Source organism: Poromitra crassiceps (assembly GCF_964638095.1).
Source record: "Poromitra crassiceps genome assembly, chromosome: 1".
NCBI classification, from domain to species: Eukaryota; Metazoa; Chordata; class Actinopteri; order Beryciformes; family Melamphaidae; genus Poromitra; species Poromitra crassiceps.
In genome coordinates, this window is record NC_139623.1 from 111,082,599 (window position 1) to 111,108,255 (window position 25,657).

Sequence of the window (25,657 nt, forward strand, 5' to 3'; positions counted from 1 at the left end):
TCGCTTTTTAATCCAAATATTAGAAGAGACCCCACTGATTCATAACAGGTCTAAAATCATGTTATAGCAGTCGGGGCGCACTTAGTGACAAGCATGCAAGGCAACAGTAAACTGACTGAGTTTTTTTGTATTGAGTTTGGCGTGACACATAGGAGAGCGACCAGGGCCGCTGCTGGCCATTTGGGTGCCCTAAGCGTAATTGTTTTGTGGTGCCCCCCCCCCCCCCCCCGCAAAACTTTCAATAACTGTCAAACGAAAGACTGCAAAATCATTAATTATGAACGATACTAGTGTATCTCACATTACATTACATGTGGCAAACAAACAATTGTTAGATTTACTGTACATGTCAGCAACAAGCGATTGTTAAACTGTACATGCAAGCAGGGGCGGACTGGGATCATAATTCAGGCCAGGCATTAGATACCAAGCAGGCCAGGCCAATACGGGCTGACGTGTGTGCCGGCGTCCGAAGGGCGGCGGCAAATTTTTTGGGCTGTTTGAAGCCCAATTTGGGCCATTTGAAGCCAGATTTGGGCTGTTTGAAGCCAGATTTGGGCCGTTTGAAGCCCGATTTGGGCCGTTTGAAGCCAGATTTGGGCCAGTTGAAGCCAGATTTGGGCCGGTTGAAGCCAGATTTGGGCCGACTCCAATTTTACAATGAGATGCACCCACTTTAACCCTGAATAAAGTAATAAAACCACTAGTAAACCAGTAGGCAGCGCCTGGCCTGCTGTTCAGTGAGTGGCCTGACTGAGGGCACCAAAAAAAAAAAAAAAAAAAAATTTTTTTTTTTTTTTTTTGGTGCCCTCAGTCACATGATGCCCTACGCAGTCTGCGTACTCTGCGTAATGGGGTGCGGCGGGCCTGAGAGCGACACTAGCGTGGGGCTCGTTGACTATAAGCAACAAGCTGGAAGTTGACCCTGAGAATTTCATTATCGTTGTCATTTTGAGATATTGCATCATAAATTCAAAATGGCAAGAAAAGATGCACCAAGTAACTTCACGTCACCAGGCTCTCTCTCAAAGGAGACAAGCCTGGTTTCCATTAGTGGCTGCCTTGGTCTTCCTCTCCCGCCCCAGATCCGGCGGTGTTTCTGCTTTGTGTGCTGCGGTATTTTCGTTCCCCCATAGAAAGGTGGTTTTATATGGTGTTAGTTTATTTTATGTTTGTAGCTACATAGCTAGATAACTCGCATCAGCTTTATTAGAATAGTTTTTTGGAGCACAGAAAAGTTCTGCATCCGCCAGATCTGCAAAGCTGTATTCGCCGGATCTGCTAGAAGCCAGGGTAAACACAGGTGCAAGCAAAACACTAATGAGGGTTTCCAAATTCCAATCATGGAAGTTGGAAATCCTCATTAGTGTTTTGCTTGCACCTGTGTTTACCCTGGCTTCTCGACACAAAATGGCCCCCGTGAGAAGGGTCTATGGGCTACATGCACAACTCCACTACTTCCTGAAATTAGTACAGCTTCTTTATTTCCTGTCATCACTATTGGATGAACTGATTAATGTCAGGTGTGCTGCAGTCACAACAATGATCAGGCACACCTGATTAAGCAGTTCATCCAATAGTGTAGAACAGGAAATAAAGAAGCTGTACTAATTTCAGGAAGTGAAGAAGTTGTGCATGTAGCCTATTGCGGCCTGCGGACCGATTTTAAGCGCCCTCGGCTTGTCTCTCAAAATATAATATATGTGGCCCTCCACACAGTATTGGTTAATCAAGCAAGTTCAATTCGCATCTTTTTTGTTCACCTAATGCAGTGGTTCTCAACCTGGGGGTCGGACCCAGGGGGTCGCGAGATTATTTTGAGGGTCACGGGATGATTGTCAAAAAAGAAAGAAAAAAATATATATTTTTGCTCCATTGATTATTAAATCTCCCATACCAATGATTTAATGTATAGGCTATAGCTAGGCTATAAAAACGACTTCAGTGAGTGAGTGAAATCTAGTGTGTGAATGCGTGTGCACTGTCATTGGGTTGAGTAGTGGCAGGAGGGGAGGTCGCGACCCCCAGCCTTAGGTTTTTTGGGGGTTACGGCTCAAAACGTTTGAGAACCACTGACCTAATGATGAGAGCACTATCATACAGTTTGTAGACAAGCACCAAGTAGGAACAACACAGGCAGAACTAATGTATTCAGATGGTAAACAAAATCCTTGGAGTACTTGTAGCCTATTGTTTGTGATTTTATGTTTTTTTTTATAACCCATATGATGCGAGAAGCAGCTCGCCCCCAGGTATTTTGACATGATCTAATCTGGGCCCCAAAAAGGTTTGGATACCATAAAACTAGATTATATATCTATGCATTTGGCCCCAGAGTAGCACCAATACCTCAGGAATAACCTTTTATTCATTTTATTCTGAGAAAACCAGACACGTAGATGTAAAGAATGCCGGCCCTCCCCCAAATAAATAAGATGTTAGAAAACACGTAGGCTACAAGAACAAATATTATTAAAATCTAAAAAAAGTATTTCTGTGACTGACATCTACTGTCCAGACGTTATGCGCCAAAGGGTAACGAATTAGGCTATGAAATGAGTTTCAAGACAGAATATGTATTTCTATTGTTGATGTTATTTAATGTTATTATAAATTTCCTACCATTTGCTTTTGGTAAAAAAAAAAAAAAAAAGCTTTGGAAAGATGTGTAAGTCCTTCAAAAAAGTTATTACTTTATGATGTAATAATTCATGAATGAAAGGGTTAATGGTACGGTCGTGACTGACCTACTCGTGAGGAGTAAAGGAGGAGTCTATCACTCATATAAAAGCCTCCTGTCTCCTTCCCTCGCTCCTTCGCTCCTCTCCTCCTGCAGACGCACACCATGGGTTTCGGTGACCTGAAGACTCCGTCCGGCCTGAAGCTGCTGGATGCCTTTCTGGCTGACAGAAGCTACATAGAGGGGTGAGACAGACAGGCCGATGATCACCGTCAGTATCTATAGGCGTTATGATTATGCTGCTGGTTACACATGGCTTCACATGGCCTGCCTTCTGCAGGGGAACAGCACGGCGGCGCCATCTTGGCTCCATGCTATGCTAACGGCTTGCAGCCTTTACCTACTGTTCTAGCGTGCTACGGCTACTTCAAGAAGCAACGCTAGCATTGTTAGCATAACGCTAGCTAGCATAACGGTAGCTACTGCTGCTACTACTACTTTAAAGACATTCAGTGGTTCTCAACGTGGAGTCCGGGGTCCTTAAGTGGTTTCCAGGGGGTCCCCAGCAACTTGATGAATATTTAAACTTCACAATTATTTGCTAGTGCGATTAGAGAATTTGGAAGAAATACTATTTTGGGCATAGTTTCACTTATCTTTTTCACTCATTCAGTTTCACAATACAGATGGTCATGGAGTTCTGGACAAAATCACAACGTTACTTACCTAACAAATAAATATTCCCAGATTTGGGTTTTGAGAGATTGAGAAACTCATGGGGTCCTCCTTGGTGTGAAAATGGGTTGAACTTCCAAGAAGCTAGCAGATCACGTTAGTTACTGCTGTTACTTCAAGAAGCTAGCAGATCACGTTAGTTACTGCTGTTACTTCAAGAAGCTAGCTAAAATGATTATTAATCCACATGCCTCTGGGGCGGGCTGTGGGGACAAAAAGTGAAGCTCAAGGGATTTGTGATGCAGAATGCATACTCCTTACTGATAGGTGGCCAATATAATGATTTTCCTGAGTTTGCATGAAAGTAGACGTTTTCTATGTCGATTGTGTACCGATTTGACTACAGTGGTTAAAGCAAAAAAAAAAAAAAAAAAATTGACTGTAAATTTTTCCAGGCCTATTTTAGCTATTTCGGGCTTTTTAGAGTGTCCGAACAACAACATTGTCAAACATATGTCCCAACTAAAGGAGGTTCTCTTCCACCAGTCACACAGCCCACGAGCCCAGCTCCACCCAACCCAAACTCTCACCCTTCCTGTCCCACTGAGCTGATGGTCTGATAGCCTACTGTTATGAAAACACCTAGCCTGCCTAGGCTAACCACCTAACGCTAGTGTTACAGTTCAGCATCAAGTGAAGAGGAAACATCCCACTGCACCCATTACAGCCAGTCATTTAGCCGGGGCGGTTAAAATGATACTGCTGCGTGAAACAACCGTTTTAAAAGCAGTCTTTCCACAGCCTGTGCTGAATTTACAGCAGTGTGTTTGATCTCACTATCATGGTGCACCTCTTGCAAGCAAACAACATTGCAGTCACACGGAGACGGCGGCACAGTGATCAAATCATCAAATCCAGTGCACCTGGGAAGCAAAACATGTCATGAAATACTCAAACTCCCAAGGTTCCTGTCGGCACTAGGAAGCTTCTCCTCTCCTATATACGACACAGGCTGTGGAAAGACTGCTTTTAAACGGTTGGTTCACGCAGCAGTATCATTTTAACCGCCCTGCTAAATTACTGGCTTCCCTAGGAGGACTACCATATCTTCGTATCTGCAATCGGACGTCGGAAACGGGTAGGAGAGTGTCTTGAACAGCCGTTCCCCCCCCATATTGCCTATTAAAACGCTATGTGACCCTAAATACTGCACGAGTGTGTGTGTATATATATATATGTATATATATATATATGTGTATATATATATATATATATATATATATATACATTAGGGCTGTGCCGATTCACTTATCTCCCGATTCGATACTATCACGATACTTTGGTGCCGATTCGATATATATTGCGATTCACGATTATTGCGATTCTACGATTATTGCGATTCGATATTACGATTTATTGCGATTTTTGTTTATTTTTTTCTTTTCTTTTTTCAGTTTGTTTGCTTTTTTACACTAGATTAGAACATGGGAAAAGTTGAATCATACACTAGAGACTGTATATTATATATCATGAGTAGGGCTGGGCGATATAGTTAAAAACAGGGGCGGACTGGGATCATAATTCAGGCCGGGCATTAGATACCAAGCAGGCCAGGCCGATATGGGCCAACGCGCGTGAAATTTGGGCCGTTTGAAGCCAGATTTGGGTCCAATTTTACAATGAGATGCACCCACTTTAACCCTGAAGTGTAATTATTACTTCAGACTAACTAATAAAGTAATAAAACCACTAGTAAACCAGTAGGCGGCGCCTGGCCTGCTGTTCAGTGAGTGGCCTGACTGCAAGCACCCAAAAAAAAAATTTTTTTTTTTTTTTTTTTTTTTTTTAAATTTGCGATTATCGATTCTGGAATAAAAGATCGATCCAAAAAATCGTGACATTAAAAATCGCGATACTTAGGTGAATCGATTTTTTCTCCCACCCCTAATATACATACACAGCAGGGCTTAAAATTCACTTTGCAAACTGTGGGGGAATTCCCCCCTTATGTTCTTCAGATAGATTTTGGGGGGGATCTATAGACTTTGGGGGGGGGGGGTTCAGCTGATACTATAACCGACAAATATCTGCTTCTCCTGTCTGATGAGCGATAATTTCACATTTTTGTATTTAAAAAAGGAAGTTCACCTGTAGTTTATGCACACCTGAGTCTAAATTACTATGGCTTTTGTCATTGTGTTTTATCTGCAGACTAAGCAGTCATAGGCTTATGACCACACAAATTTTGCATAATGGGTATCACCTATACTTGATAGTCTCTTCTCTTGATGCCTTATGAAACAAAAGTTTCCCATTAAATAAGGTTTCCCATTAAATAAAGAAGTATGCTATGAATCAACCATTTAAACCACATAGCTGTGCATCTCCTTTGTATTTGTTCTGCTGGTCTATTTCATTAAAATAGAGGTTCCTCGTGTTTTTATGTTCATTATGTTGGGTCTCGTAGTTCGATTACTACTTTAATGTTTATTGTAAAAAACAAACTTTATCATGCTCTTATTTTGAAGGCAAAACCAATAAACTGGAGGTGAAATTGTGACAATTGTTGCTAAATTCACGGAAATTAACGCGAGTTCCACTTTTAAAACGTTAAACTTTAAGGCAGTATGGATTACGGGACACGTGGCACGTATTACAACGATCTGGTAAGCCTTTGCTTGTTCCACAGCACTGTGTTGTCTGCTAGAACGGGTACAGCAAAATAGGCCAGTATCGGCTCCGAACAACTCTATTTTCTTTAATCATGCGGAAGCATTTATCAATCAAGGTGAAAGGACACATTATGGTTTATAGAGGGACTGACTTACCCTGCAATTTAACATTGGCTCCCGTTAGCCACTGTAACGTTAGCGGCTGTTTATGGAGCCACCGACCGACACAAAACCTGGACGTTTCATTTCGGGTAAAACATGAGTTTTTTTTTTTTATATGGATTACGCCAGCTCTGGGAGTATGAAGTTCTTTGAATGCGGGGATATTTGGTCACAAGAAGCCGTTTGCTGCTTGCTGAGGGGGGAGGCTACGCCTGAAGCAACGTTCAGCAAAACAGTCTGTCGTCAAATGTGTCCCGACCAGTTCTCCGTAACGTTGGTGCCGCACCGTCGGCTTAACATAACATCGGCGCGCAAACAACTGCACGACTTCTCCTGCATTTATAAATTACAAATCTGCGGGAGTTGACTAAAATATGCGCAATTCTCGCAATCCTGCGCCAAATTTTAAGCCCTGATTACACAAAGTACACTAGTTAGGGTCACTTTGGGGCTACACATCGCCCTAATGCCGCAATTACAAATGACAGAAATCCACCGACTGCAATGCTTGTTGGAAAATGTTGTTTCCTCCCGTCTTGTCAAGAGCTGGAGGTGGCACAACATTTGACCGGGGTGGCCACTTCTGAATTTTTTCTATGCAGGAAAATCCCTGACATGCATTTTGTGTGTTGCAGGTTTGTGCCGTCCCAGGCGGACGCCGCTGTGTTTGAGGCCATCTCCTCTCCTCCCCCAGCTGAACTGTGCCACGCTCTGCGCTGGTACAACCACATCAAGACGTACCAGAGGGGCAGGTGAGGGGGGGACGGAGGGTTCAACCACATCAAACAACTACCGGGGGCTGGGGTCAGTGGTGTCACAGGTACTTTCGGACCACAGGAAGCCAACGTGCACCGTTTCAAATAAACTCCAGTCTGTCGGTAAAATTTAGCATCTAAAACAGCCTCAATCTTCTACTCTGACGTGTGGAAGGTACTGCAGTCTCCCTGGGCTCTCTGGTCCTTTTAGTGCAGCAGATAGGTCCAGATCAGGACAACAGTTGTTGCTTCCCAATAGACCAGAGGTTTTCAAAGTGGGAGGCGGGCCTACCCAGGGGGCCTCCAAGCAGTTTCAGGGGAGGCTCAATGACTGGTAGTGAACAAATATTAATTTTATTTATTAAAAGGAGATCTCATAGAATAGCATAAATGTGTGATTTGGTTATAAAGATGGTTCAGAGATACAGTAGTTTGGGGGGGGGAATTTGACATTTTTTCCCACTTTCCCAGAGTCAAACAAATAAATGCCTCCAGGCAGAACTTTTGGTGTATTTGGTGTAGTTTGAAGTATGTCAAACAGAAATATGGGGCTATCTTGGCTCATCATGATGTGGATCAAATAACATACTGTAATCATGATCTCATAGGCATCCAGGAATTGAGCGAGGGAGGGCTCCTTATTCCAAGTGTTGTCTGGGGGGAGGCCCACAGTCTCAGACTTTGAAAACCCCTGCCAAGACAGCTGTTGTCCTTAGATGTAAACTGAACCCAGGTATGATGACGGACGATTATCCCACGCTTAATGACATAATAGCCATGTTTGGAATGTTTCACTCATTCACTATTCCCCATGTGGTGTTTATCATATAGTGAACAATATGGGGAACGATCAAATGAGTTTCGGACACGACACAATTTATTTTCTGAAGACCATTGCATCACAAGATGCATCGGGTATTCATGTGACGCAAGCTATCCGTGCCCAGTATCACATAAACAAACCAAGCTCTCCAGCAGATTGAAATGTCCTCAGGTAGTATTGATGATGCATGTTTTGACTGCTAAATCCAAAATAAATTGTTTAAATTCCAATTATGTGAATGTGTGGTTTCGTCAACTATGGTGCTGTCTCCTAATGGCAAGCTGTGCAGGTCAAGTAGCTCACAAGCTTGTTAGCTCGCGAGCTAGCAAACTTTCTTCTCCTTCGGTAAAGGCAACCGCATTGCATTGTGGTATACCGGCAAAAATGTAGGGTACATTCGCTGTTCACTAGAAATCGCTGTGCATTGTGGGTATTCTATAGTGGACTATATAGTGAATCAAATTTAACAGTTGAGAATTCGGATACTAGTACAAAATGGCGAACACACTAAATAGTCCACTATTTCTGTCATTCCGAACAGGGCTCGTGTCCCCAATACTGTTACATCTCTATTGTCTGTGTCTGGTCCAGGTGACATGATGATCTCATCACCATCTTTCGGCTGACTTTATGATGTCACTTTTTGATCTGATCATCTGGACGGTGCGCAGAGTAGAGGGGCGGGGCCAGGGCAGAGTAGAGGGGTGGGGCCAGAGTAGAGGGGCGGGGCCAGGGCAGAGTAGAGGGGTGGGGCCAGGGCAGAGTAGAGGGGTGGGGCCAGGGCAGAGTAGAGGGGTGGGGCCAGGGCAGAGTAGAGGGGTGGGGCCAGGGCAGAGTAGAGGGGTGGGGCCAGGGCAGAGTAGAGGGGTGGGGCCAGGGCAGAGTAGAGGGGTGGGGCCAGGGCAGAGTAGAGGGGTGGGGCCAGGGCAGAGTAGAGGGGTGGGGCCAGAGTAGAGGGGTGGGGCCAGGGCAGAGTAGAGGGGTGGGGCCAGGGCAGAGTAGAGGGGTGGGGCCAGAGTAGAGGGGCGGGGCCAGGGCAGAGTAGAGGGGTGGGGCCAGAGTAGAGGGGCGGGGCCAGGGCAGGGGGTGGAGTCTAATCCTCTAAGTGTTTGTTCTCTCAGTCTTCCAGGAGTGAAGAAGCCTCTGGGTCAGTACGGTCCAGTGGGCGTGGCCGACAGCACCCCTGTCTCCGCCCCCGCCGCCGTCTCCAAGGACGACGACGACGAAGATGATGACATCGACCTGTTCGGCTCCGACGAGGAGGTGACGGTCATCCCTCGTTTCTTACGGCAACACTGGATGATGCATCGCATAACGTCATAGCTAATGAGCTAACGTCTCTGTCTGTCTCTGTTGCTCTTTCTCTCTGTAGGAAAGTGCAGAGACGGCGAGGATCAAGGAGGAGCGTCTGGCAGAATACAACGCCAAAAAGGCCAAGAGTACGAACACACATCTCAACATCAGACGCATCAACATACTCTCGTGTAGTTAGCCGGGACCGATGATGATCCAATCACCATCTTTCGTCTGATCATGTGATGCACCCTTTTTTTAACCTGAGGGTCACTGGCTGGCCTGCAGTAAGGACTGCGATTGATCAGTGGTTTTCATGGTAACTGACCCCCACCACCTCTGTACCCTCAGAACCGGCCCTCATTGCCAAGTCGTCAATCTTGCTGGACGTAAAGCCATGGGACGACGAGACGGACATGGTGGAGCTGGAGAAGTGCGTCCGCAGCATCCAGATGGACGGGCTGCTGTGGGGACAGTGTGAGTACTACTGCAGCACTACTGGAATAACTAGGAATGCACCATTATGGAATGACTATGGATTTTTATCAGCCAATAGCCGATAACACCTGCTTCTCAGGGTCGATAAAGATAACTTAACTCCACATTCTTTTATTTTAAAAAGAAGACGTTCATAACCTGTAGTTTATGCACACCCGAGGGTACGAAAGGCTAAGATGTCGTGAGCAAAGATGGATGATTTAAAGTCCCTGGAAACCAAAATCCACAAAAACGTTCTAACTATGTTATTTAGGGTCTTATGTTAGTAATTTTGTGCCTCCGAAATTATTATACATTACTTCCAACCCAAAGCCTTAAAATCGCCACTTTTCTACAAGATTCTACAAAGTACTTCCTCATTGAAGACAGCAGTGCGCGAGGTGCTAAAACGCAGGAGCTTATGACGTCATAAGCTCTATATAACCTTTGTACACGCGCGCAATCCGCACCCACCTATGGCAAGTCCGTTCTTTGCCCCCAGTGACAGCGCTCCCTCGCTGTCCGTCTCCCTCCCACTCTGTGTGCCGTCTGCCAAGCGCTATGCTTGTGAGATTAGCAAGGTGTCGGGTTTCAGGCCATGCGCTTCTCTCTCTCTCTCTCTCTCTCTCTCTCTCTCTCTCTCTCTCTCTCTCTCTCTCTCTCTCTCTCTCTCTCTCTCTCTCTCTCTCTCTCTCTCTCTCTCTCTCTCTCTCTCTCTCTCTCTCTCTCTCTCTCTCTCTCTCTCTCTCTCTCTCTCTCTCTCTCTCTCTCTCTCTGGACTAGCGAGAGACACACAGGCTGGTGGCTCTCACACACACACTCGCGAGTGCTGTGTAACTTGATCTCTTTCTCCGTTTCCCTCCCCCCTCTGTCTCGCGCTCTCTCAGAAAACCTGCTGCAGATGGGACACGCCCACACAGTCCGCGGGAGAAATACACTCTAAAAAATAATGATTTTCTCATGAGTTTTGCCAGACTGTCAAACCTAAATTTATATACTTTGCGACGTTCATCATCGTTCAAATTTGGCTGGTGGCTTATTAACATAGGGTCCTGTGATGTGATGAACTCAAAATGCTAAATAATAAAGAAATATTTCTGGTTTCCAGGGACTTTAATATTCCATAGCTCTGACCTAACCAAATCTGACTATTGTGAACACAACAAAAACAAAACGGTTCTGACTCTACAAATGTTCATTCATATTTTCTAGTAAAAGTACATACAAAACTTCACAAACATAATTTTGTCTAGAACTCCATAAATGTTTTGACATCTGTCAAATCAGATGTGTCAAACGTATTAAATGCAGGTTATAGTAAAGTGCAATACTCGATAGAAAAATAAGGCTTTTATAGAACCAAAAGCCTATGGTTACTTGTTCTGCAGACGAAACACAATGACAAAAGGCATATACCGGTAATAGACTGACCCCCCTGTCATTTTATTTTTAATGTATCAACGAGTTTTCTTTGTAAACTCGCATAGATATTAGAGAATAAAGAGATTATTGCAATTTCATTATCGGAATAATACATAATTGATAAATGTCCCATTATCGAACAATAATTTATTGGGCAAATATACAGTATATTGTGCATCCCTACTACTGACGGTAGAGCATTACACTCTGTACTAGTACAAACTACATCTGTACCTTGGTTACATGCTGCAGGGACAGTGAATATGTGTACATCAGGGTTTGTACGGTCATGGAAAAGCCTGGAAAATCATGGAAATTTAAATTCAATTTCCAGGTCATGGAAAAGTTTTGGAAAAAAATAAAATCTGACAAGGTTTTGGAAAAGTCATGGAAATTTGTTTAATAAATATTTTCATGATGTTCATCAGAGCATAACCGTCGCTGTGTTTCTGTTGTGCGTGTGTGAGAACTGAATTCAGTGAGTTATAGGCACGCCCACACTAGCCTACATCTGCCTGTGGCTGCAGCTGAGGTAACGTTGGCACTTAGCAGTTAGAAAAGTTGTACTATGCCGCCAGACACATGCCAGGGAAGTGCCGCTTCAACAATATGTGGCATTTCAAAGATAAGTACCAATTATGGCTCGCGAAAGACGGACGACGCGCTAAATGCAATCTGTGCTGTAAAATGCTGCTGTGACTATGTTAGTTTTTCAATTATTGTCATCTGTTAGTAGTTGCATTACATAGAGAATATTCTTTACTCACTGACTTTTTCATGTATTCACCTTTTATTCTTTGCCCATACAAGGACGCTTCTGCATGATGTCATTTTGTAATCTGCTTTCCGGTTTTAGACACGGAAGTAGATTACGCCTAGTCTACCGTAGTCATTTTTAGACTTGCCAAAAAGCTGTTTTCAAGCAACAATTTTTTTTTTTTTAAGTTTTAATATTTTTCGGGTGAGAACATAACATGTGACCAGTTTATCAGAATAACGCCCATTTGGAAATATTTAATGAGCAGCGAGGACTGGCTACTGGCAGTGAGAAAACACTCAACGTGCTTTTGTAACTAACGTTAAATGCCGACCGGGTACAGCCATTGGCTCCTCGCAGCAGTAATGCTATGAACATGTAACTGAAGTTGGCCGCAGTGTAGCTTAATTCTGAATGTTGCCAAACTTCATTATTATAGTGACGTTTTGTTTTGAAATTGGCCGTCAACTAGCGCTGAACCGGAAGAACAAATACAATTGCGTGTAACGCGGAAGAGAGAAAAAGTGGGCGTGGTGAATAAGGTGAATACACCGAGACTTTACAAAATGGTAAATTATGGTTTAATTAGGCCTTATTCCGAATGTAGCATTTTCTTATTAAGACATGGGATATGCCCATTAGGGGTGGGATGATATGAAAATTTCATGTCACGATTTTCCTGTCCAAAATAATCATGATTAACAATATTATCGTGATAATCATCAATGTTTAAAACTCTTAATTCTATGGCACTAAAACATACTGGAATCACTACCTTACATTTTGTTAAACAAATATTGGAGGTGTTGGCCCCCAGGGCAGACACCGTCCTCCGGGAGGTTCTGCAGGTGGAAACCTCATCTTTCTGTCGTTCCTCATTTTTGAACCCATAATATTTCCACACATCTGATTTAACTTTTTTAGCTGGAGGACACAGCGGGCAAGCCGAGCTGGCTTCAGCCATGTTGACGATGATTTCCCTTGTGACAAATGGCAATTCAAAATAAAACGGGAAATCAATAGGACTGACTTGTTGGTGAGCGAAGTTTAGACCTTTTTCAAGTGACCCGGGACGATATTCATTCTCATTTGATGATCGACACGATTATACGATGAATGGGAATTCACCACAATACCATTATCTTGAGTGTTAATTATCGCGATAGACAATATCTTATTATTGTCCCACCCCTAATGCCGATCAAGTTTTTCGAGAGAGGATTCTTTGGACATGTACCGTCTCTAGTGCATTCAGTTGACGCATACAGATCAAAGTTCTACTTGAACTAAATATGAAAGACTTTGATATCAACAGGCTTTTGGAATATTGTAACGCCAACCTTTTCAAGAAGGTGGTTGACTGCATGAAACTGTGGAGTATTAGTGGAATATTCATTTTCATTACCCATGTAAACGGCTTAGTATGAATATTCCACACACTCTGGAGTTGTGATGATTCTCTCACCATCTTTCGGCTGAAGTCTGATGGACACCTTCTGATCTGATGCTCCTGGAGACAATCTGATAATGTGATGATAATCAATACTCTGTCAGCCGATTCATCTGGGCCTGTAGGGTCTCAGGATCAATCGGCTGATAACAGTTTGAACTCTGAATCTCCCCTGACCATTTGTCCCTCCTGTGTTCCCGTAGCCAAACTCGTCCCAGTCGGCTACGGCATTAAGAAACTGCAGATCGGCTGTGTGGTGGAAGACGACAAGGTGATTCACTCTATCCATGTTGCTCGCTGCCTCACTAATGTTCCTGATCGATCACATGATCTCTAATCACATGATCTCTAATCACATGATCTCTAATCACTTGATGTTGATTTGTGCTCTTCAGGTGGGAACAGACATGCTGGAGGAGCAGATCACTGCCTTCGAGGATTTTGTTCAGTCGATGGATGTAGCTGCTTTCAACAAGATCTGAGCTACACGGACGATAAATAAAAAGCACTTCAGAATGGAAACGGAAAGGTCTCTCTGTGCTTTTTTCAGGTTTGACAGGGCTCCTCCTGCACAGATATGGAAAGGATTAAAAATGAATTTCAATTTGAGGTCCTTGAATAGTTTCAGGCTAGAATACTTTGGGAATTTGAAAAAAAAAACAAGACTAGGTCGAAACCTAGCATACATAGCAGAAAAGCGTTGACGAGCCTGTTGGTTGTAGCAGGCAACGGTATTGTTCATTTGGAGGGCTGTGGGTGGCAAAAGTATGAAGAATAGAATGGAAAATCAGTATGGTAAGAAAGCCCTAAAAAATAAATATTTAATTATGTAGGCTACTTGCATTTAATAAAATTTTATTATAATGTTGGCCTCAAACTAGTTTCAAGATGAGAACCAGTAATGTTACCTCATATCACAATAAGCATGAGCGCCCAGCATAAGTCAAGTGTAATCCAAGTGTGACGTCCGTTATGATGCGTCTCTCCTGACTCATCACCCCATCCTCAATAGCCAATCAGGCCCTGTCAATATGATGTTTGTAATGATGTCACTGCCGAGGCTATGACGTGGCAGTACATATAGCCATGGTCAGTGTGTCATCATCCTCTTTCCCTGATCCTTCACCTCATGGTCGCTGTACCTGGGCTGATCGTATCCCATCCTCTGAAGCTGTGTTTCACCCCACCCACCTCCCCAGTCCACCACCAACATCTTGACTTCTGAAGAATTCCCTAGGGGGGGGATTCTCTATCGTAGTCTGAGCAGATGCCCTCCTCTCTCACCACAAGAGAGATCTTACCACGGAGTCATAGAATTAGCTGCCATGCCATTTGTGAATAAAGCTCGCTTGTTAAATTCTACCCACTGGTCTCATGATTGAAATACATTTGTGTGTGTACACACGCGTGTATTGTGAAATTCTAAAAGATGTGTATTTGAGGCATTAAAAGGACCCCACCACTCTAGCCTCATGGTGCCTTTTCAACTTCTATTGTTCTAATTACATCTCTCAGTTAGGTCTATATAGTCTCTCTCTGTCCCTCTAGCTTGTGCCAGATGACCATCTGAAACCCCACTTCACACAGCAACGTCACTCCCACGGTGACCTCTCTCTTTCCCCCTGCTCCTGCTGTCTCTCGCTTTGCGGCTCGCGTAAAAAATACAACTGACACCACACCAAACTAAAAGCGCAGCAGAGCGGGCAGTGTGGACAGTCACATGGGCGCCGAATGAAAACTGGCTGCGCACCACGGCGCTATGGGCGGGACATACTCGTTCTGTGTGTTTTTTTGGCCGTCAAAGCCATGATACCTTTATCGCCGTGGTACCTACCATGGATGTATTAAAAGCACGGTACCTACTACCAGTGTTGGGAGTAACTAGTTACTAAGTAACTAGTTACTGTAACTTAACTACTTTTTTCAGTAACTAGTAATCTAACCAATTACTTTTTCAAATTCAGTAACTCAGTTACAGTTACTAAAATAGTAACTGGGCTAGTTACTAGTTACTTTAGGACATGAAAATAACGGACAACTTCAGAGGATTACCCAGTTTTTGATCCTCAGACCTAGTCCGGGGAAAGAGCTGCAGCCAGAGCCCCAGAGGCTAATGACCTTGATAGGCTATAAGCCTCCCCAATAAGCGAAGGTTCAATGCCACACTGTGGCACAGCAACACTAACATAATGTGTGCATTAATAACAATCGAAGCAGACTTTTAAAAGTAACGCAAAAGTTACTTTCCCTAGTAACTAATTACTTTGAAGTAACTGGTAACTTTAAAGTAATTAAATTACTTTTTGAGAGAAGTAACTAGTAACTGTAACAACTAATTACCAATTTTCAGTAACTTTCCCAACACTGCCTACTACGCCACGTCGCCATGGTTACTGACAGAAGCTGTTTGTAGTAGCGCCCAACTTCCACTTGGGGGCGTAGTTTTATAAGATTTGTACGATTGGATCAACGAGGGACCAGTGAAAGCATCACCCAGGTAACGTTACAGAGGCAGATCTGAGCACTTGATACGAGGAGCGGAGGGGCTGGTTAGCTCACCCTGCCTGTTCTGCTTTCCAGCGGCTCCGCACTGCCTGACGTCGGACTGGACTGCCTGGGAAACATGGTGGCTAAAAGCAGAAAACAGACCGGGAAGTCTCAAGCAAGCAGCCAGGCTGACAGAGACAGGAGCCCGCTTATTTCTGCTAAAAGTAACGCCAGGCGGACAGGCAGGGATGGAAAAGGTTTCAACAGCTTTCTCCCCCATGCTGGGCTTCCAGGCGTCAGGAACAAGCTTGGGCTCACTCCCTCTGCGTTTCTAAAGCTGGGAATGACTCTTCTGCTCGGTAAGTTAGAAACGTTAGCCAGTTAGCTTCCTGAATACTAGCTAACGACTGCTAACCTTAGCGTTAGCTGACCCGCTAAATTAAGTTAGGGTATTTTCCTCGCTCACGAGTTGGCTACCATGGTTGGCTATGTTAGCTACCCAATGTTAGCGCACTAGCGTTAGCTATCTATTGTCGCTATCAGTTATCAGCCAAACCTGTGCTGCTCTGCTTTTGTTACACGTCAGCTCCAAGCTTGTTATAACAGGTTCTCTGGCAAAGTTCAAACTAACGTTCTTAGGTTATCTCCTCAAATTGCAACACAGGTACCACAATATCACAGTCCAAATCTTTAACGTTAACCCTATCGTTAATTGTTCGTGGCACTGTCATTGCTAACCTTCTCTTTGGAGGTCGCTGCAGTTTGTCAGACTCGGAGTCTGACAGTTTTACGTATTTTTAATCTGGACTAAAAGTTAATTCTCTATCCACAGCTGCTCTGGCTGGGTATCTCCACTGGTAAGTTGCTCTACTAGCATTATGCTGTGATTACACGTGCATTATTGTAGTGATCTAGCAATATCAACATTGGGGATTAATCAATTTAGTCGTGGCTTACATATTTCGTCTCCTGTGTTTAGGTATCATCTCACACACATCTTTGAGAATGACAGACACTTCTCACACTTGTCTAACCTGGAGAAGGAAATGGCTTTTCGGACCGAAATGGTAAATGGAAGATCATTTCTATTGTGTCTGTCTGCTTGTCTTGGAGGCCATTTACACCTGGCACTAACACGTGTTTTCTGTGATCAGATGCAATAGGATAGTGCTTGACCACTTGAAAGTACAGGTGTAAACGCCCCCAAGACACATTGAAGACGGATTGCGATCTGATCAGCCAAACCACCTCCTCTGCTGTATGCGGATTGAGAGGACACCTGTTTTGGCTAATCAGATTGCAATCTGATCACCCAAAACACATGTTAACGCCAGGTGTAAATGAACTCAGGTTAATGTGGTCAAGCACTATCCGATTGCAATCTGATCACAGAAAACGCATGTTAGTGCCAGGTGTAAATGGCCTCTTGCTGTCTGCTTGTCTTGCTTGGCCTTTGGGGCCTGGGCACTGCTGTCAGGCAATCTTGCAATGGCAAAATCAGCCAAATGTGTGTCATGCAAGATCGTTAGGTTTTCTTCTATATCAGACACAGGTTTTTGTTCCTACCTGACATGTTTCGACGGCAAAACTTCCGTCTTCATCAGAGGTGTCACTAGATGCTGTGTGACGTGTCTTCATCAGAGGTGTCACTAGATGCTGTGTGACGTGTCTTCATCAGAGGTGTCACTAGATGCTGTGTGACGTGTCTTCATCAGAGGTGTCACTAGATGGTGTGTGACGTGTCTTCATCAGAGGTGTCACTAGATGCTGTGTGACGTGTCTTCATCAGAGGTGTCACTAGATGCTGTGTGACGTGTCTTCATCAGAGGTGTCACTAGATGCTGTGTGACGTGTCTTCATCAGAGGTGTCACTAGATGCTGTGTGACGTGTCTTAAAGTTTTGCCGTCGAAACATGTCAGGTAGGAACAAAAACCTGTGTCTGATATAGAAGAAAACCTAACGATCTAAGTAAATTATAGACACTATGAACCTTTTTGGATTATTGTGTGTCATGCAACATAGCTTAAGTTATGTCTATACACTATTAGGGGTGGGGGGGAGAATCGATAGAGCATAGTATCGCAATATTTTGTGGGCAATATATCGTATCGAATGTCAAGTATCGTGACATTTTATTTTACAAAATGTCAAGTGCATCATGCAACATTTATGACAGGTTTTTAGGACAGCGTTGGTCACTCTGTCTGCTTGACAATCCCATTTTAGTGCAATAAAAATGATTGAATGAGACGAACAGACTGGAAACTTTATTTCATTAGATAAAACAGATGTTGACAAAGTTTCTTTCCTGTTTGGGGACATAATTTGCAGTTGAAAAAAGGTAATAAATCACAATATATTGCAATATCACAATACTCAATATATCGCAATTTCCAGCATATTACAATACTATCATATTGTATCGTGATGATATCGTATTGTGGGGCATCTGGTGATTCTCACCTCTACTATTTATCTGGTCGTCTCTGATGCTGTGTAAAGAGCTGGTCAGGATTGAGATGCAGAACGAGCTTTGTGCCATTTTGAAGGATGACATTGGGGGTGACGAATAATCGTATGCTAACCAGATATTTTTCTTGCATCGCCGTGCTGTCGGGTACCAAATGGCCTGTGAGCCATTACCATCTGCTCAGCCTGTGGAACTCATCCATCCCCCTGTCTGAGTTGTATGTTGTGGAGTTATATTTAGTGTCTCTGTCTGGTTCTGTTTCTCACCTTCTGTCCCCTTTTTTACCTGTGCCACTCTGCCCTGTCTCTCTCTCCAAGTTGAACTTTTTCTATATATTTGAGGTTTTTCCCAATTTCTCTCTCTGTCTCTCTCTACATTCTACAGTATCATTCATGTCCCTTTCCAACTTTTGTTTCAATTTGTTTTTCTTATTCGTTTCCTGTGTGAGTTATAACCATGATGCATCTCTCTTGGGTTCCAGGGCCTGTACTACTCGTACTACAAGACCATCATCGAGGCTCCCTCCTTCCTGAACGGCCTCTACATGGTCATGAATGATCGGCTGACAGAGTACCCCCTGGTTATTAACACGCTGAAGAGATTCAATCTCTATCCAGAGGTAATGTTCATATGCTATCGTAATGTTGACAGCCGTGCTTGTAGTATGGAGGTGTTCAGTATCGAAACGTTTACATTTGACTCTTTGTGCCCAAAATGCATGAAAAGTATATTAATAACATCATAATACTAATGTAAGCAGTGTTTCCCCTAGAAAGATTTTCAGGCCTGGAGGGATTTCGAAACATACCTCGACCGCAATGGCGGGGCCCTCGCTGGCGATGCTAAACTTTTAGCTAACCTGTTCGCATCTATGTTCGCAATGGCATCCCAAGTATCATCATACTATTATGGGATGCGATGCGAACAGTTGTATTATGGGATGTGCGTTTCCCAGGCAACGACACACGTTGACATGTTTTGGAACAGCGGCGCATGCTGGCACAATGCTCCTAAAAGCAAAATGCTTACTGTTTTGAATGTTTTGGCATGTTCTATTACTGTCAACACCAGTATTGCTGTATTGTAATAATATGCCATAAAGGTTTATTGAAATTTTGGGGAGAGCACAAAAAAAAATATATATATATATATATATATATATATATATATATATATATATATATATATATATATATATATATATACAGTATATATATTTTTTGCAATTCTTTTTCTGGCCTGGCGGGGGAAACACTGGCAAGGCATGAAGTGACATCAGGGGCAGTGCAAGCATCTGGGAAAGATGTGTGTCAGGGAATTAAACCAAGGGGTGACTTTACAGGAGTATACCAGTTGTACAACTTGTTTCACTCACACAGTGTACTGTATTAGCTCACACAGTGTACTGTATTAGCTCGTAGTTTTCAGCTGTTCTGATATATTTTGTGCTTACTTCTTCACAGCAAGCCCAACTGTAGTACTGTAGTAGAAACCAGACTGTTTACATGTTAGAAGCACTCCGACTTACTTTTGGAATGACGTGGAAAAGTAATGGAATTTTACATCAGGGTGTATCTGCTCCACAGAGACAGCAGTACAGAGAGGCCAATGTAGGCATGTTCAAACAGGCTAACCCTCCCCCTCCCTAGGTGGTCCTGGCCAGCTGGTACCGGATGTACACCGGTACAATGGACTACTTTGGGATCCCCACTAAGATGTGCTGGACCATCAACAGAGGAGAGGGGCTCGCCCCTGTGGATAGCTGTGAAGGTACAGGCGGTCGCCATGGTGCTGGTGCTGTAAATACACTTGTTTGTGTGCATGTTCATGTGTACACACACGGACAATAGGTGGAATGATGGCAACACAGTCAGACAGATAGTCTCACAGCAATGTCCTAGAGCTATGCAGACAGTTAATATATACTCAGGCAGTCTCACACTGAATGAGGGCATGCTTAAAGGCCGGCTTTACCGTGGGGAATATGAATATATATTAATTCTTAAAAAATCTTAAATTTCGAATCCGTTGAAATTTTTGAAATTGCTTGTTCACAGCCAGAGAAAAAAAAAAAAAAAAAAATTGGGCCAGGTGACGCGTTTCGCGTCGAAACGCGTCACCTGGCCCTTTTTTTTTTTTTTTTTTTTTTTTCTCTGGCTGTGAACAAGCAATTTCAAAAATTTCAACGGATTCGAAATTTAAGATTTTTTAAGAATTAATATATATTCATATTCCCCACGGTAAAGCCGGCCTTTAAAGGTTTTCCTCACTCCTGGCTGAACGCAGTCAAAGCTGCCCTCCAGGGAGGCAGAAGTCCACAGGAAGACAAGACTCTGCACACTGCTGGCCCATTACAAAGTTCTCTTGCTTCTTATTTTTTCATTTCAACACTATAGACCGAATCACTGTGACGTAGGGGTGTCGTGGTACGTGTATTCGTCCCGTGAAGTCACGGTGTGGGCGTCACGGTTCGGTGCGTGAAGCGACACGATGAAGACGTCAAATTCAGAAGGTGGTGATAAAGCACCTAAACGCTGTTTGAACGCAATTAAATTGAATTGAATTAAACGCCACAGAAGAAGACACACCAAAACAACACAAGGACCATAGAAATCGGCGTTCACTGAATGGAACGTTTTGTGCAGAGGAAACATTACCGGGGGTTGCTCCAGCATGTTTACAAGCCGTAGCTTCCATGCTGCTTCACAAAACCACAACAATATCGAAGCGTCCAGCTGCCCCCCCTTTACCGTCGTCAAAAAAGTGCAGAGCAGTATACTAATGACTTTTATGACTCAGGCGATAAGCTGTTTTGCAAATTCTGTCAACATCAAGCCAACGAGGTAAGCTTGCTAATGTAACGTTACGTAGCCGCGACAAAGTCCTTTATAGTTGCGCGTTGCGGCTAAACGTTACATAACACTGACAAAGCTGTTAACTTGTAAACAAGCAACTTACATCACGTGGGATGACAAGCAAGATGCGGTGAGGAAGAGGGGATGACTCCTTGTCATGTTCCAATAATCCATTATGATGACCGAACGTAATCATTATGGTCAACAAAACTCGCTTCCAATAACATTAGCGTACTTACTTGTGAAAGTGAAACCCACCCCGCTGTCTGACAGTGGGGGGAGGGGTGGGTGGGAGTATTAGGCTACTCCACACATGCACTCTGTTTACAAACTTGTGTACAATAAAGATTTAAAGTGGGGGGAAATGCCTTTGCCCTGTCAAACAGCTGGAATACAGACATCTGAGAGAGAGGCGCACCCCACACTTTGAAAATCGCTGCTCTAGAGTAAAACCTTTTTCTGATGGTAAAATGAGCATAAAAAGCAAAACACAGAATTCAGAAAAATTCAAAGGGAAAAAAACTGAATTTGGGATTTGTTGCTTTTTTTCTCCGTTGTACCGTATTCGTACCGAACCGTGACCCTGAAACCGAGGTACGTACCGAACCGTGACTTTTGTGTACGGTGACACCCATACTGTGACGTCGCGTTAACAACAAAGGTGCCTTCCGGGTAGACACCTGCAGTTTTATTTAAATTGTGGATATATCACAAACTTGTGTATTGTTTATTCCTCTTGTCATTTCAGCCGTATTGTAACGTTAAAGATACCCTTACTAAACACGGTGGCCCCACCTATCTGATGTTTGGCTGTGCAGTGTGCTTATTTTATGCACTGTGTTGATAAACCAAATCTACCCAATGTGACTGCTACTTTTGTGGAAACTCAAGCTGTCATTGTTTTTATTCTGTGCCCCAACAGGTAAATTAGGTCTCTAAACTAACATTAGTGAAAGTGTTGTTCATGAATGAGATATGAAGGCATCAAACATGCGTTTTACACGTAACCATTTCCTCTTTATCTCAGTTGTTCCCCGCCCAGTTTGCTCTGCTCCATTAAGCTGTATGGATGTGAGGCCTGCGTTGTCCACCCGGACGTTTATTGTAAACATTTGGGTGATTAAACCAGCCGGTCACGTGAACTAAATGAAATGTGAGTTCACGACGTGGCCGGCTGGTTTACCAGGCTAGGTGATTCGGTCTATACAGATAAGAACTACAGTAGTTCAACTACCGTAAATTCCGCACTATAAGCCGCACCGGAGTATAAGCCGCACCTGCAAAGTTGACTGTTTTTTACATATATAAGCCGCACCGGACTATAAGCCGCGGGTGTTTTAATGGTATTTTTTTTTTATTTTTTTTATTTTTTTTATTGTGTTTTAATGTTTAATTACCATATGTAAGGGTTCATGCACAGAGGGGATTGTCGGGAAAGAGATGGCTGTTTGAGGAAGCTCCCATTTATTAACATTTCAACAAAACAACATAACACAACACCACCTGTGTTGTGTTATGTTATGTTATGTTATGTTGTTAAAAGAGGGCAAGAGAGGAAATTAAAACAGAAGTGGATTTATAGTTAGAAAGAGTGCTAAAAAAGAGAGTTTTTTTTTTTTTTTTTTTTTTTTTTTTTTGAAAAAATCCATAGATAAGCCGCACCGTTATATAAGCCGCAGGGGCCAAAAAAGCCCAAAAAACGGGAAAAAAGCCGCGGCTTATAGTCCGGAATTTACGGTACTTATTTTTCATCAAAAGATATTGTAGAGGTAATTGAATAGAATTTCATCTCAGGCATCTCAAGCAAAGACATGGTAACAATTTTCTTGGGCACAATACTAGAACAAGTGGTATAAAATGGCAAGGAAAATAAAATAAATTTAAATAACCCTAATGGAGAAAATGAAGCTTTTAATCTATTACATACAAAGATCTTTGTACATTCATACATCTCTCAGAAAGGCCCCGACACTAGAGGGGAAGAAATTGTCAGCTTTAATTTGTTGCGCCGTGTATTCTCGCCCTCTCTATCGGTCTCATTAGCAAAGCCTGGCAGCCTGACGTTGATGTACACACAGGCTGTTTTCACGGTGTTGACATCAACTTGAGCAAGTCACATTGCATATTGAGCTAACAATGAGGAAGTGGGAACGCCTCCTGTAGCTGTCACTCCATACACAATGTAAGCGAGATGCAGGATGACACAGTAGGGACCAGGGAGCTGTTTCCGCTGCAACACCTTTTCAAATTGAGCCTGCTGTTGGAACCATCTCCCGTTTCTGTTTGGCCCATGATATACCGTCACGTTATGGTGATGTAGTAGGGATGGGCATCGAATTTCGAATTTTCGAATAATCGTTGTTATTATCAAGGTCGACTTTTATTATTGAAATTCGAAATTCAAATTTTTTTTTTTTTTTTTTTTTTGAGTGAAATGTTGCATTGTCTCCCCTGATTCTAAGTATAGTCAAATCGCTTGGTTTGAGCAAGTAAAACAATTTTTATAAGCATTTTAAGCAAGGTTTATGGAAAAATGAATGGCGGATGAAATCCCATGAAGAGGGAGAGGGGGTGACTTTGGCACCCCTTTGGCACTCAGACCTGAGCCTACTAAATATTTAATGAACCACTCATGATTGTCAAAACTGTTTTTTATTTTCGAAAATGTCAATGTCATGTAACATGTTCTTTACTTCAGTGGTGCAATGCTTGTTTGAGCTAAAAATCCACAGCAGAAGCTTTTTATATTAATTAATAAAGCCGTAGACTTAAGGTCCTTACACATCAAGAGCGATGCGAATATACGGCACGAAATTGCGATGCGAGTTTTGACTCACCTGTCAATCACAGCCACAGATGTGTACACGTCGGAAGCGAATCTCTGAAAAATCGAACGTGGTTCGAAAAAATAAACACCGCAATAACGCTCAGCGAAACTTCGCCGTCGGTATGCACGGTTGCATTGACTGATATAGGTTCGGAAAATATTATTGACGTGCGAATTAATCGCACGAAAAAAACGTGCTCGGTGTGTAAGGACCTTTAGAATCAGGGGAGACAATGCAACATTTCACTCACACAAAAAAAAAAATTTAATTTTTTTTTTTTTTTTTCGAATTTCGAATTAAATTCGAATTTGGCCAGCGAATTTCGAATAGTGTTTTTGCTAGAAATGCCCATCCCTATGATGTAGTGGCTCTTAGTAACATGATGTACCATCACGTTATGGTGATGTAGTGGCTCTTAGTAACATGATGTACCATCATGTTATGGTGATGTAGTGGCTCTTAGTAACATGCATACATTTACAACTCACTTGTTATTCGTCACGTTCCAGTCAATCTGTTCTTCATACTGGCAAATTTTCCTGTCAGCCTTGCTGATAGGAAATTACTTTATGGTGTTAGAAATAGAGTTTCAATCAGGAGTGTCAATTAACTAAATCAGGTATGCCCTGTCCCTGCAGCTTATGTCATTTACCAGCAAAACCAAACCTGCTTATCATGTGCATCTTTGGGAACAAGTGGAGGAAAGGAGTGAATGTTTGTGTATAATAAATAGGCACATATTACTGTTGGTCTGTGTGGATTATTGCACGTAGGATTTGTTTGATATTATTAGTCTCAAGTCACCAAACACTTTGCTCAGAGGGAAGGGAACTTTGGTCCTGAATGCTCCCCAAATGTGAAATGTGCCCCACCTTCTCAGACCTTCTCAGAACCACTTTTCAGTGACAGTCTTATGCTCTGTTTGGATGGGACTAGTTTACAGGAGGAGGTGGGGTAACCTGATCATCATTACCTGAGTGAGCATGTCTGTCATTTTAGTTCCAGCAGAATCTGCCATGTCAGTAACGTTTACAGACTGCATGGCTGCGCGCACACCAGTAAAAGTTGTTGCCCCTTTTACCACCCCCAATGAAAATAACCTCAGCTTAAAACTAGTCTCATCCAAACCGGCTTCACTGAGACTGTTGTCAGCCCTATACTGTAGAGTTTATGTTCATAGTGGCGTCTGTGTGTAACTGTAACAAATCATTGTGAATCCAATAACTCAAGAACTGTGTGTGTGTGTGTGGGACAGGCCTGGGAGACCCGGCATACTTCTACGTCACCTTTGTGTTCCTGTTGAATGGCCTGATGATGTGCCTGTTCTTCATTTACGGCACCTACCTCAGGTAACTCTGCTCTGTCACACTCAGACTAGCCTACCTCAGGTAACTCTGCTCTGTCACACTCAGACTAGCCTACCTCAGGTAACTCTACTCTGTCACACTCAGACTAGCCTACCTCAGGTAACTCTGATCTGTCACACTCAGACTAGCCTACCTCAGGTAACTCTGATCTGTCACACTCAGACTAGCCTACCTCAGGTAACTCTGCTCTGTCACACTCAGACTAGCCTACCTCAGGTAACTCTGCTCTGTCACACTCAGACTAGCCTACCTCAGGTAACTCTGCTCTGTCACACTCAGACTAGCCTACCTCAGGTAACTCTGCTCTGTCACACTCAGACTAGCCTACCTCAGGTAACTCTGCTCTGTCACACTCAGACTAGCCTACCTCAGGTAACTCTGATCTGTCACACTCAGACTAGCCTACCTCAGGTAACTCTGCTCTGTCACACTCAGACTAGCCTACCTCAGGTAACTGCTCTGTCACACTCAGACTAGCCTACC

The 25,657-nt window shown here is 43.2% G+C and overlaps 2 protein-coding genes across 2 annotated transcripts in view; both read left to right on the top strand.

Annotated features, from left to right (window-relative positions):
* The first annotated feature begins 2,813 nt into the window (after positions 1–2,813).
* eef1b2 (eukaryotic translation elongation factor 1 beta 2) lies at positions 2,814–13,712 on the top strand. Its single transcript, XM_083637915.1, has 7 exons — positions 2,814–2,925; positions 6,825–6,941; positions 8,889–9,030; positions 9,140–9,206; positions 9,412–9,537; positions 13,370–13,437; positions 13,562–13,712. Exons 1-7 carry the CDS (start codon positions 2,846–2,848, stop codon positions 13,646–13,648), a joined length of 687 nt encoding a protein of 228 aa, XP_083494041.1. The 5' UTR covers positions 2,814–2,845; the 3' UTR covers positions 13,649–13,712.
* A 2,077-nt stretch (positions 13,713–15,789) lies between these two features.
* dpy19l1l (dpy-19-like 1, like (H. sapiens)) overlaps positions 15,790–25,657 on the top strand; it is a gene marked incomplete at both ends in the record, with an annotated part of 93,504 nt that continues 83,636 nt past the window's right edge. Inside the window, 6 exons of the mRNA XM_083649427.1 lie at positions 15,790–16,012; positions 16,486–16,510; positions 16,633–16,720; positions 18,606–18,743; positions 19,774–19,894; positions 25,063–25,156. Of these exons, the coding sequence (XP_083505553.1) occupies positions 15,790–16,012; positions 16,486–16,510; positions 16,633–16,720; positions 18,606–18,743; positions 19,774–19,894; positions 25,063–25,156 (689 nt within the window). The remainder of the gene's footprint in view (positions 16,013–16,485; positions 16,511–16,632; positions 16,721–18,605; positions 18,744–19,773; positions 19,895–25,062; positions 25,157–25,657) is intronic.